The 13,375-nt window shown below is 48.7% G+C and overlaps 4 protein-coding genes and 1 non-coding gene across 5 annotated transcripts; 2 read left to right on the top strand and 3 right to left on the bottom strand.

The window, feature by feature from the left end:
* Window positions 1-3,128: 3,128 nt before the first annotated feature.
* On the bottom strand, window positions 3,129-4,385 carry AO090003000062 (uncharacterized protein; the record flags this gene model as incomplete). Its single annotated transcript, XM_001819248.1, has 1 exon — window positions 3,129-4,385. The coding sequence occupies one exon, from the start codon at window positions 4,383-4,385 to the stop codon at window positions 3,129-3,131; it is 1,257 nt and encodes a 418-aa protein (XP_001819300.1).
* A 1,055-nt stretch (window positions 4,386-5,440) lies between these two features.
* Window positions 5,441-5,997, top strand: AO090003000064 (RUS1 family protein; the record flags this gene model as incomplete). The annotated part of the gene is made up of 2 exons (XM_001819250.3): window positions 5,441-5,573; window positions 5,633-5,997. The coding sequence occupies 2 exons, from the start codon at window positions 5,441-5,443 to the stop codon at window positions 5,995-5,997; spliced, it is 498 nt and encodes a 165-aa protein (XP_001819302.3).
* Window positions 5,998-6,184: 187 nt separating this feature from the next.
* Window positions 6,185-6,925, top strand: AO090003000065 (uncharacterized protein; the record flags this gene model as incomplete). Its single annotated transcript, XM_023234715.1, has 1 exon — window positions 6,185-6,925. One exon carries the CDS (start codon window positions 6,185-6,187, stop codon window positions 6,923-6,925), a length of 741 nt encoding a protein of 246 aa, XP_023089812.1.
* A 284-nt stretch (window positions 6,926-7,209) lies between these two features.
* Window positions 7,210-7,281, bottom strand: AO090003t00001. The gene has a single exon. It is a non-coding gene; the product is annotated as a tRNA-Gln (tRNA).
* A 990-nt stretch (window positions 7,282-8,271) lies between these two features.
* Window positions 8,272-9,252, bottom strand: AO090003000066 (regulator of G-protein signaling domain-containing protein; the record flags this gene model as incomplete). The annotated part of the gene is made up of 1 exon (XM_001819251.3): window positions 8,272-9,252. One exon carries the CDS (start codon window positions 9,250-9,252, stop codon window positions 8,272-8,274), a length of 981 nt encoding a protein of 326 aa, XP_001819303.3.
* Window positions 9,253-13,375: the final 4,123 nt, after the last annotated feature.

The raw sequence follows: 13,375 nt of genomic DNA on the forward strand, positions 1-13,375 counted from the left end.
GGATTAGTAAGTATAGTACGCCGTACCTTACTAGTCGGTACACGACGGAAGCCGTGGTACATAGAGGGAACCACGCATTGTCGGTATTCCTCTGGTAACTCCGAGTCAAAAATTACCATACGACCTACTAATTTCCTACAGTAATCCTTCTCCGGACCACCAAGGAGCTTATCAATTACACCTGCGCTCCGGTACTACGCTAATTCTGCCCTCGCTTCCGCTCCGACGCCGAACGCTCTCCCAAGCCTTTTTCTACTCCTCCTCCCTCCTTTGTCCTCCCACTTTCCTCTTCTCTTTTTCTCTTCACCCTCGCGTCCAGTCTTCCAGTCTTTCGACCACTGTATATAATACTCTCGTTGCATCTCCGAGACCTTTTCGAAGACAATTCCAGGAGACTGTCAAAATTAGATTATACTCAACGGCACAACTTTAATAATTACCTATCTTGGTCGCGTCGGGCAATAGCGGAACCCCCCAATTCTCGCGCAATCTCTTCGCCTCAACCAAAATTTTTTCCTTCTGAACAATCTTGATCTCTCTCTTACACCATATATTCAAAATGCACGCCACTGCTGCTCTCCGCTCCGCTGCCCGGACTCCTCTTATTCGGTTCCTTGGCCGTCGCTCGGTGCCTCGTATGTGCCTCTATCCCTTCCCAATCGCGGGTAAAAAGAGCAATTGAGCCGAGACTAACGCAAATCCATCCAGAATCTATTGACCACACTCCTCGCCCTCACCCCGCCTCTCCTTCAGGCGCCCTCCCCGACTCGTTCGCTGCTTACCGTGTCAAGGCCCAGCAGCACGGCCCTCTGAGCCGTGGCTCGTTCGTTGAGGGCGCGATCGGCCGTAGCTCGGGCTCCTCTCTGGGCCCCGTTCAGCCCAAGCAGGGAGAATACTTCGACCGTGCCGAGCTCCCTCCTCGGTTCCAGCGTCTTCCGTGGAGCCAGGCTGAGATTGAAGCTATCGAGACCGGTGGTGCTAGTCTCTTCGCTTAAGCCCTCTTTTGTGTACATGAATGAGGGATGATGCAATGAAGACGATTACAACGATAAAAGTGAGATGATTGGGGTACTCGCTTGCTTGGAGGGTCACTGTTGAACGGAGACACGACGCAAGTAGCTCTCCGATGTCTTCGATGCGATACGAAGAACATCCGGATAGCCCGTGGGGCTGGGTTAATCTCACGTCGTCGTGGACCCTAACATCATTAGTCGACGGGGGTGGGAAGCTTTGCACCTGATGGGTCCAGGAGAATCTACATCAGGGGAATCTCGGGCCGACCCCTGCTATTTTTCTTTGATATCATTTATTCGTACCATGGCGCTGGTGGTTGTTACTTCTTCCTTAGCGGTTTTTATTTTTTCTGGCGTGGTATATGGGGTGTTATCGTCTTGACGTCGGGTTGCGGAATGTTCAGGTTTACAAACATTCGTGCATAGATGGTTTCATTTGTTGCTAAGACTTTGGTCCTCAAGGAGGACAAAGTGTTAGATGGATTCTTAAATCATAGATTCCAATAACTCCAAAACTTTCAAATATCTTCCATTTCATAGAACTATGCGAATAGGCTAGTCCTAATGGCGTGTTCGACAGTGCATTAGGGTCCACTAATCAACCCCACGACGTAGCCAAATAGAATAGCAGTAAAACGCTTGCATTTCCTTTCGCCTTCCATCCCAACTTCAATGTACTCGTCAGGTTGTGGTTGAATAAATATCCTCTAGCTACTTCCCCATATCCCGCACGATGCCAATGTGATCTTCCTGCAAACTCTTAGGTCTCAAATCGATTTCGAGTTGATTCGTTGAATAGCCCGAGGCTGAACATAAGACCAAAGGTCCACAGGCCACGATTGACAGAGCATTCCTGTCTGCTTTCAAAATAAAGCATCCATATCGACCATAGGCTCTAGAAACCCGACCACTCCGTTGACCTTGACCGGTATCCCACCATCGGCTAGATATTGGAGGGAAATCGCGATCAAGTTCCGTGTGTGAGGCCATCAATACTTTACAGGCGATTCTAAAATCTTCGCTTGTGTAAGATATTCTAAGTACCTCGAAGCGCCATCGATCAGATACAGGTATCTCGGGGCTAATAGGCACCCTTTGCTGGTGAGGTACGGTGCGGGGTGATCAGGAAGTTTTAGCAAAGATTTTGCTGCTCCGATCACATCAGAAACTTTCTGCGTCTCGAGGAACTAAGGGCGAATATGAAGCGTTAGCACTAGTTCAACGGATATCAGCTATTAGGTCGCTGTCATACTCGTCCCACATTATATTCCTTGTGGCCATAGTGGACGGTGACCTCCATCGTGTAAGGATCCACCCTGTAAGGTAAGAATCTGTGGTAATGTTTGAAGAAAACAGATGGTGGTATCGAGGGATTGATATTGGGGAATATGCTTGGTGCCTTGGGTTATGAAATGGAGAAAAAGGTCAAGCGAAGGAGATGATCAAGGGAAATAGAAAGTAGGGGAGCTCAGTGAGTTGAGTTAGATATCTAAGCTCCTGGCTGTTTGATGCTTATATTCATTTAGTCTGGTCCTCACTTATAAGAGCCTAGGACGGAGCCTTTACCTTTGGTAGGTAGGGTTAAAGTCAATGGGATTATGACTTGAACCTCACACAACTCAGCACATCTATTATGTGGTTCATTGCAGTTATATCACTCAGAGCTCATTGGGATGGCACTCTACGCTTATTGCTAATAAGGATAGCAGTCTCTGTAACGCTTTGGAAATCACTTTACTTAATACAGGGCTGTGTTGAGTGAAAAATAGGTGAATATAGCCCGATTCATCACTGATGGACGCAGTATGATACCTCGCTGTAGTAGTCGCTGATATCACATCACCAAGTGCGCAATAATCCCCTTTAGTGCTTCAGAGACCCATACCTCATATTCTGATATTCGCTCCCTAAAAGCAGAGGTACTGTATCTTTTCACGTCGTCTTCATCCAAGCACTCCCCGATACAATATCAGGCTTCATTGGAGGTCATCTTTAGCTTTGGTCTAGCGAATAACCTTAGGAAGACAACACTGTACACGTTTCAAGAATTAGTACTCTAATGAAGATAACATTCCCTAACCACGGTAGTTTATGATGAGCTCTGCGCAGTTACAACTACTGGAGTCGAGAAGGTGGCGGCCAGATCCCATCTCCTTCCCTGGTTGCATCCGTGGCCGCATGCAACCTGCTCAGCTCTGACGTATAACGATAGGGCTTCCGTCTCGCCTCGCCCTGGAGATCGCGCTGGACCAGTCGCGCAAACAATGTGGGGGCGATATGCTTAATATCGACTTTAAGAGGTGGTAAAACCCCAGGTTGAGCTCCAGTAGTAGTCCCAGTCTCATATTCAGGCTTAGATTCGGGCTCAGCTAACCAGAGATACGGCCTTGCTGTCTCACGCGAGTCGAACGCCTCCTTATCCACATAGAGGAAGGCGTCGCGTCGAAAGCCGATTGGAATCTCATTATTTGCGAGCATTGTACTAAATCTGGTCCGTAGTGCACTCGGGTCCAAGTCGTTATTATGGCTACCTGGAACAACCACCCAGTGCAAGGTGAACCGGTTTCTCGTCTCGTCCTTGATCAGCGAGACTGAATAGTGTAATCCATGGTAAATAGCCGTTCCGATCTGGGATTTATACTCCGAAAGACGATCTACTCCTCCTCCTCCTCCTCCTCCTCCTCCTCCTCCTCCTCCTCCTTCTTCTTCTTCTTTCTGGTAGAATGCCACAAGACCGAAGCGAGCCCCCGCTTCACCGGGGTTCTGACCACCTGAACTAGAATCGCCCGCTGAAGTTGAACTGGATTGCAGTACGTGCTCCTGCCAAGGAACCTTCATCGCAACCTGAATATTCCTAATATCGTCATTGCTCAGCGCCTTCGCCGCCGCCAGTTGCACCGCTGTCCATCGCTGCCGAACCCTCTGCGCCACCTCTATAGCAGCCCGGACATCCTCCGTCCTCGCCGCCTCCATAGCTCGAGCCTTGAGCTCCCGATCTTCGGGACTGAGGCGCGCCACCTCGGACAGGATGCGGCCCGATTGTCCTTGGACTACGCCGGCCGTTAGGAGCCTAGCCTCTTCATTGCTCAGGCCGAGGCTAAGGTCATTATTGTTGTTGTCGTTATTATTGCTGTTGATGGCTTTGGCGATTAGCTCGTCCATGGACAGCCCGCAGGCATTTTGACACAGGGTGTTTTCCTCCTCTGGTAGGGGGCGATGAGTGACAAGTCGGCGTTCTTGATCTGTTAGTGAGAAGGGGTCGGATATGGCGCGCTTATAGAGGGTGCGAGTCGACTCGTCTAGGGTTAAAGGAGTCCTGTCTGCGTTTATACCGAAGAGGTTGGTCTCTCCAGCACCTATGGGGAAAGACATGTAGACAGGTTGAATGAATGTTCAAAGAAGAAGAGGATTGACAGATTGGATGATTTGTGAACGGATATATAGGTGTAGCGAGTCCTTGCCGTGTTCCAGCAGGCTCAGTCTTTGCATATCCTTCATTGGCCTCCGACATGGAGGTAGAGATTTCTACCGAGCTCAAGGACCCATACTCGTGAGAAAACCAAATCCATTCCAATCTATCCCTAAAACAGTCTAATCAATTGCAAAAAGAGTTTTGCACGTTCGTGGTCAGTTTTAATTTGAGCATAAGTTAGTTAACTAAGGGCTCAGAAGATGACTAAGGAGCAACCACGTTTCCTAAATGACATACAAGCCTCAACCACTACTTAACAACATCTAATCGCATCGGTTCCTTTCCAGTCAATATCTGAGTCAAGAGATCAAGCATGGCTTCAGATGCCAACGACACAATCACTTTCACTGAAGTGGACGAGGTCAACAACCCTACTGCTACTTACATCTACTCTGGAGTTGTGGATCAGTCGACGCATCTCTCCCATCATGATAAGAATAATAGCAAGCCCACAGGGCGACTGGATGTGATAGTATGTATCTATTTTTTGTTTAATTTGAATTTCAGTTATCTGTATAGACGTTGGATGTATAGTGGACTCGAGAGCACCTCAAGTTCAATGGAAAATCAATCCCACGTTCCCATGAATACTATCACCACCACCCTTTATAGAATTATATGACTCCATTGAACTGCCTGGGATATCTCATTCTATGCCAACACCGAACATTGTATTATGCACTCAATTGACAACGTACAGCACCCCTCCTCCAAGCCCCAATCATGGTCTCTATCCTCTCTCACAAGCCTCCTGGTCGAGGTGTTTCTCCCTGCTGGATACCCCCACAGTGTCAGTGATGATTATGTTCCGTAGGTTATTTCGTACCCTGATCATTTTCTATGTGCAATTATAATATGAGCACCGCTGATATGAATTGCAGGTACCAAATCTTTGTAAGTGTCACATTGTTTATAGCCATTCGTGATTACCTCGTAGCCAACAGCGGGTCTGAATATGTCTCCTCAACGGTGTCTTTTCACCAAACAACGGATCACGAGCGTGACTAACTCATTAACGCTCAAGGACTCGCTCCAAGCGTTCAGTAGTTCTATTGCCGGCCTCCTGTCTTCGAGGGCAGTACTACAAGGTGATGATATTGCCCCTTCGTCAAGGACTACGGCGGCTTTATTAACGGTCATCAAACAGGTGTTGGAGTGGGCAATGCGGATGCTTCCCCGACAGCTGCCCTTCTGCTTCACATTCTTCAAGACACATCTGGCCGAATTTCAACCATTCTGTTTGCGCATAGGGTTGGCACTGCTCTGGAGCCAGAATGTAAAATGTACCGCCTTGCTGCCGATGTTTTCAACGATGCTGCCATGATTCTGGACTGTCTTTCCCCGATGATCCCAGCAGGATTTGGTCGGGTGACGGTTCTCAGCACAGCAGGTGTGTTACGAGCTCTGTGTGGCGTTGCAGGAGGAAGCTCCAAGGCGAGTCTGAGTGCGCATTTCTCTCGGTGGGGGAATCTCGCAGAAGTCAACGCCGTACGTTTCGCTCATCTTGTTTAAGGCTATACCAAGCACTGATTTCCTTCCCAGAAAGACTCGTCCCAAGAAACTATCATTTCCCTTATTGGGATGCTGGTAAGATTTGTTTCAACATTCCCTTGCGCGGTGCCAGGCTGACGAAGCGCAGGTTGGATCCTTCGTCGTATCTCGGGTTACGAGCTACACCGCAACCTGGATCTCACTAGTGATGCTTCTTACCATGCATCTGAGTCTCAATTACGCGGCTGTCCGCTCCGTGCAGATGACCAGTCTAAACCGACAACGAGCAAACATCGTCTTCTCAACACTACTAAACTCCGACACGGACCTTGACATTGCGAACTTCAATCCCACCCACGAAACTCACCCAACCCCCAAGCATAGCAAAGCAACACAATCCCAGAAACAATGGCAGATACCAACCCCAGCCCAAGTCTCCAAGCAAGAGAAGATCTTCGAGACGGACGGCATCCTAAGATGGGTCTCTGCCCCATCAACACAACACAAACTAGGCACCTGCCGTATCGGAGTCCCACTCGAACAATTCCTCGCCCCATCTTCGACACGCACGGGATCCGGCTCCCTCAAAACATCAACCCCCATATCCGACCTTTCCTCCCTCTTTAAATCAGAAGACTACCTGTTATTCCTGCACCGTAACCGCCAATCCTGGGACGCAAGAATCCTCCTGAAGACGAGTAGCACGACCCAAACGCAGCTAAAAGCCTGGATGCACGTATTACTGGCTGCACGAGTGCTATGCTCGTCCGCAAAGGAGATGCGGACACAGGAGATAGAGTATATCATGGACACGATCTCCAAGACATTGACTTTCCTAAACGATGGCTCTCGGACGGATCAGTACATGTCAGCTCTAACAGAGGCAGGATGGGATCTGAACGTTGCTGCATTGGAGACAAGGTCTGGACGGCGGATTGCTTGTACTTAACTACCATATATAAACCGGTAGAAATATATATTCCATCCATTATTCTCCATGTGCAGACCTCAACATCACACACAGTCATAATCCCTATACAAGCCATTCAGCACGCAAAGCACAAACTACAAAAGAAAATACATCCAAATGAAACTCCTGATACCAAACCCAGATAGAAACCACCCGACCACCACGAAACCCCAACATATTAATTCAAAAGAAGATACATAACAAGCACAAGAGTGACCAACACCATCACTCAGGATAGGCAAAGACAAAAAGATAAAAAGGAAAGGTCGTGCCCGGGATCGAACCGGGATTACAGGAATCAGAATCCTGGGTGCTAACCATTACACTACACAACCGCTGGTTGATGGAAGGATATCTCTTATTATAATCTACAACTAAAGTTTAACCTTGTACAGCTACATCCAATTCCATCTTACAGTGATCGACAGAGTGTGTTTCCCCAGATCCGGAGAATAAGTCGTGGATCTTCATCTGTACCTGGTGACGACAGTGCATGGCGGTAGGTGACTTGAAAATAACCCGTCCCATACTTGGCGATTACTTGCATCCGTGACTAGAAACATGTAAGGAATACGGAGGTGACTTGACTTCTTGCTCGCGTTTAAGGTTGGCAGGCTGATATCTTTCAAGGTTGTGGCAGGAGTTTGCTTTAATCAAGGCATCTGTTTAAGGTCTGCAGGATGTGGAGTAGTCCTCATGACTAGTGTTTAGATAGTTTCTTGCACATACAATGTGAAAAATAAGGTTGCTCAAAGAACCCATGGGTATCTCTCGTTAAATGTCAATGCTAAGTCATACATGGAAGAGTGTAGATAATGCAGCCAGTCCGATGCAGCCAACAATCATGCCGGACATAACAATAGCAGGTATGCGTCAAAATTAAACAAAGGGCGAAAATCCCCAATCGCCCGGAGAAACCAACACAGTAACGCCTCACAAATGACCGCCCATCCGTTTTGGGACCGTATTCTATCTGATTTTGAAACATAACAAAGGAAATGCTCGCTCACTGCATAATCACACAAAACGCCTGCTATGACAATGCTCCCAAAATAAACCAATGCACCATGCATTACACCGTCAACTCATGTCCAAGTCAATGCGAATGAGGCTCAATAACCAAGAAATCAATCATCGGATGCAGTTCAAAAAAATGCAAACCAGGTCGTGTCGTTCTATCACATGTTGAAAGGGGGAAAAGATAGTGGGGGGGGGTTGGGGGGTTACTATGACCACTAACCCCGCGATGTAGATGTCGGTCGTAGTGTAGTGCCACAGGCACAGATCAGGTGGAAGAGATGTTGAATGAAGTGACACATGGCGAGTCATTCGTCCGTGCCAGACAGTTTATTGCTCCCCGAGCTCCCGGTAGTCGAACGCTTCTTGAAGCCCAGTTTCATCCCCATTTTCTTCCATGGGTTATCGGTGCGCTGCTTCGGGCTGTGAGCCAGATGCAGACCGTGGGCATCACTGGATGGAGGCGTCGTCGGGGGAGTCATCGGTTCGCTGGTGCTCATGGATTGTAGACTGCCAGAGTCGTCCGTCAGGCCAGCCGAGCAGTCACCACTGCCGCTCGAAGTGTGACTGGAATGCCGGTGGCTGGATTTGCCCATAGAAGTCATGGCACTGAGGGAGAAGTTTGAGCGGCCGGAGTGGCTGGACGAGTAAGTCGGAGAACCAAAATCTTTCGAAGATCGTGGGGACAGTCGCCGTCCCTTCGAACGGGCGCGCTTCATGGCGTGTTCATCGAGACCCGGCCCAGCAACCACCATTACCCCATCCTCCTGCGGAAATAGCGGCTCTGCCAGCGGTACAACCTGGGCGCTAGCGGAGTGGGCATTCAGAAAGGGCAGGAAGATCGACTCTTCCATCAATTCGTGAACGAGTTTCACGGCGGCATCGAGGGTCTCGGGCAGCGGGGGGATGGTCGAGTTAGCCTGTCGAAGAATATCGTCGCGGACTTCACTGGAGACATTGATCTCGCGGGGGGATCCGGGCATGATGTAGGCCGTCAGAAGTCGCTGCCAAAGCATCCGCAGATGTTGGCTTTCCGGACATTCGGTGCCGATCGGGTATTCACCCAATTGCTGGCTGAGTGCCTCGTACGTTTCCCGGTACCGTTTCGCTTCGAGGGTGAATTCCAACGTTTCCAGGCAGTGGTTTTGGGAAAGGTAGGCCATAAAAGCACTGAGGGTGTACGGAGCGGGGGCGGTGTTTGCTAGCACCTCATCCAAGGTTGGACGCATGGGACAAAATGCACCCGCCGGAACGGTCAGACTCAACGGACGTGAGCCAGATAGGTCCATGTCCTCGTCTGACTCACTGTCCGAAGACGATGATGTGGGAGAGAGTTCAGGAGTGGATGTAGGAGTACTGTGCCAGAAGTGGAGAGGGGGGTATAGAGTCTTCTTTTTAAGCATCGCGTACAGCGTGCGAGGTTTTTTGGAACGTTTCAAAGTACGTTGAGCCACCCTGATTCCTCCCCAGTTTGGGATGATTCGAGATTCGGGGAGAGCCCACGGTTTGTTCCTCACGGCTTTGCAGGTACTGATAGGGCTTGTGTCCCTGACCGGAAATGAAGGGTCAATGGCGAGGGGGGAGGTTTCAGCCTAGGTTGACTCAGCCGGAGCAGGCGCTTGCCAATGAGAACCGGCGGGGATGTGAGAAGCCGTGGAGACGGGATGTGTAACGAAAGAAGCCGATTCGGGGCGTTCGGAGACAGCGTCGGGAGGGATGAGGGACGCTGGAATTAAAATAGGACCAAGATAAGTGTGGGGGAGGGACGCGCCAGAGATCTCAGTGAACGAAGGGTGAGATCTGCTATCGAGGAAAAGGACTGATTAGTCGTGTGCCGTAGCCGAGATATGGATGTAACATGTAAGGAGTTCTTGGGAGAGTCTAAAATGAAGACAAAAGACAAAAGGCAAAACAGTCAGACACCCAGTATACACACACAAAGAAGGATAATGATGACGACACCGGGGAGAAGAGAGAAAGTAAGGAAAAAGAGAAGATAAGGGGAGGTTGAGTGGTTCTCAAATAATAAGAAACGAGGCAGGCGGGAAGGTGGACAGGGTGATGTGATGCTGCGGATCAGAAGCCCTTCCAGAGTTCAGAATCCTGCACGGAAGCGTCGAGCAACCGGGGGGGGGGGATGTGGTGTGTGTGTGGTTTGGGCCCACAGGTACAAGACACAGAGAGTGGGCGAGAAAGAGGGTCCCAGAGTTCCAGACACAGCATCCACGTTGGTCGGTTGAGGAGACGAGCCAAAGGATGCGAACCCACAGGCGTGTATTTCCGCCACAAATCACAGACGACTAACTTCCCGGTCGATCAAGCGCTTGGCCTATCAGGTCGAGGTTTGCGGAGATAGAGAGCCACTCAGATCCCAGGATTTGACCCGCGCGATGATGCCAATGAGAGAGAGACTGAGAGGGCACACGCTCACTAACCTTTGTTTGGTGGGTTTCTAGTTTCCTGCCTGAAAAGGAAGGACGGCAGAAGATAGAGAGTCAAAGAGAGAAGGAAAGGAAAGAAAAAAGGGACAGCGATCGAAGAAAATCGTATCGATTGAATATAGATCGATATGAAAGAAAGATCAACGAAGAAGAGGCAGAAGAAGAATTGGGGCCAAAGCAAATCAAACTAATGAACGAAGGATTGATGGTACACGCAGGCTTCCAACAGGGCAGATCACGTCATATCAGAGGTATGCGATGCTCTCAAATCGTCTCATAGGGAAATAGAAGAAAAGACTTTGGAGTCTTTTGAGTCGTGACTCTCACTCTCTCCTCTCTCCCAAACAGAAACAGGATCTGGATGCCCTTGTGGTGGAGAATCGTGAGAATGGATCGTGTGTGTCAGTGGAGGATCGAAATTGATCTCCGTCCTGGAAGTCAATCCTGGGAAGGGAAAGTGGAGGCAGAAAAAGAAAAAAGAAAAAGATAAAAAAAAAAAAGGAAAAAGGGTGGATCCTCTTGCGAGTCGCAACTTGCAACACAGCATCTAGTGTCGTAGTTATGGTGATGGTGGAGGCACTGGAGGGAAGATTAAAAAAAAAAAAAAAAAAGAAAAAGAAAAAGAAAAGAAAAAGAAAAGAAAAAGAAATCCCCATCGATTCCAAAGTGGAGTCTGGCGCCTGTTTCTCAAGTTCGTCTCTCTCTCTCTCTCTATCATCCTTCTACCACACTACGTGCTGCCGAACCTTCCATTCCTTCCAGGCATGACACATTCGAGGAATGTGGACAAGAAAAAGAAAGGAAATCCCCTACGAAAGGGGGAATGAAAACTTCCAAAATCGGAATGGAACCAGGGAAAATAAGGGAATTTTTAAAAATAAACAAAAAAAAAGTAAAAAAAAAAAAAACATCAACTCACCACAACACTGACTCAATGCGACGTTCCGCAACAGAACATCCAAAGAAGGAACCTTTGAAGTAAGGGGAAGCCGAGGGGGAAAAATTCTGCAATGTAAAGCGCTTGCAATGACAAAATGCTGCAGGTCGAAGGCTATGGAAAAAGGTAAAGAATTCCCTCGAGCAGGAAGGAGGGAGTGATATATCTCTTTTTGCTGTAGGTATGGAAGTCTGTATGGAGGGATGGGTGAGGATGTTATGGAAATCTGCATGCACCGCGTAGTAATCGATCATACAACAAATCTCATATCACTATGATACCATGATAAATCTCCGGGGGGCGGGTTATCGAAAAGGGAAAATTCAAGACTTTCGGACCCTACAGGACTAGAACTGTTGCTTTTTGTAAGACGAGCACCTGATGCAGGAGCTTTTGGCTTATAATGTTTTAGAACAATTCCCGTTGTGGCGACAAGCCTCGTGGTGTCTGGACTCAATGGGTTTTTTATTCTAATTTAGCACCGGCGGATAATAAAATTAAAAGTAAAAGTAAATAAATCAAAAAGAAAGAAAGAAAAAACAAAACAAAAAAAAAAGAAAACGAGACATTCTTCGATTCTTTTTCTATGCATTTGGGTATGAAGGATTCCCTGTCAAGATGGTACAGTACATACTGTACATACTGCTGGAGAGGTATGCACCTCCGGACATGGTAACTTCTCAACTACCCTGTCTATAGCCATGGGCCTATGACAGCTTAAGTTTAAACACTGCTACCTAGTCTACAATCCAAGATCACCTACATTAGCTTTCCATCACGACGTGTTTTCCCATCCTCGCGGACACATGGTAGCATGGCGGCGCCTCTTGAAGATTTCCAAACCTCTGGGACCTCAATCCCGACGTGTGCACATTGTATTGTATTACCCGGTGATAACCTCGAGGGAAAGAAAGTCAAAGGACTTCTCGAATCCCAAGTCAGGGAACCCGTCTCCGTCGTGATGCTCTGAAGGCGCAAGACGGCCTGACGGGTGGTGGTGCAGAGCGGAGCATCGGGCGATGATTGGACCACCCACGTCAGGATCTGCAGGAATGCCAAGAAGGCAGTGCAGCCATTCGACTCCATACGGCAGCCTGGAGGCAAGGGGGTGTTACCTTCAACAGTAGTAGTGCAGCCTGACCCGGGAAGGCTAAACTGGGTGTGTGAAAGGAAGTCAGGGAGCTCAGGCTTTTTAGTGCTGTTCATTCTCAACCGGCAAGGCGCGTCGTGATGGTGTGGATCTCGCTCTCATCTGCAAGCCCCCGAAGAGGTTTGTGGAGTGATTTGAGGGCGAGGGGCCAAAACAAAGAAAGAAGGTGTCAAGGTGCATTTGCCATTTCCCCCCATCAAATCCCGTCCACTCATCACGTAACCTCCGGCTCTTTGCTCGACTCCATTCTGGCGTTTGTTTGATGACGGTAGCACCAGTCAGCATCCCTGCCTGCAGTTAGCTACCCCAAATATTTCTGCAAGGAGTGTGCAGACATGCAGAAAGCTGTCTATGTGTCGTTGTGTGGTTGAGTCAAAAAAGACAAATAGAAAGAAAACATATTTCCAATTGATTCACCGAGAACGGTCGTGATGATGAATTTCCCGACCTCTGGGTTAGGATAGATAAGCTTGCCCAAAGAAAAAAAAAGAAAATTCCATTTCCAGAACATCAACGAAGGCAAAAAGAATTCCAAAGAATGCAGGATTGCCCCAGTTTGACAGTAAGGGCAAAGCGACGCAACCTTGGAAGGGAATCTCAAGTGATCCACTAATCAGAGAGGGCTTCGGCCCGTTCAAGTACGTGGTCAACCTTCACCAGTCAGAGAGGGGGGTGGCTTGCGTGTACATAACTCTTAACCCGCGTGGTCCTTTCGTTGGCGAGGAGTCCAGCGAATGCCACAGGGTCCTTCGCGCTTCGTGTTACCACCCCCACCTTCACTTTCACGCACCCGAGCACACGTCCCTATGAGGGGGGAAAAAAAAAAGGAAAGCGGCCAAGGCAACGTGTGTGTTGTGTTTGCTTCGGGATCATGAGATTTCTTT

The sequence above is a fragment of the Aspergillus oryzae genome, chromosome 2, assembly GCF_000184455.2.
Source record: "Aspergillus oryzae RIB40 DNA, chromosome 2".
Classification (NCBI taxonomy): domain Eukaryota; kingdom Fungi; phylum Ascomycota; class Eurotiomycetes; order Eurotiales; family Aspergillaceae; genus Aspergillus; species Aspergillus oryzae.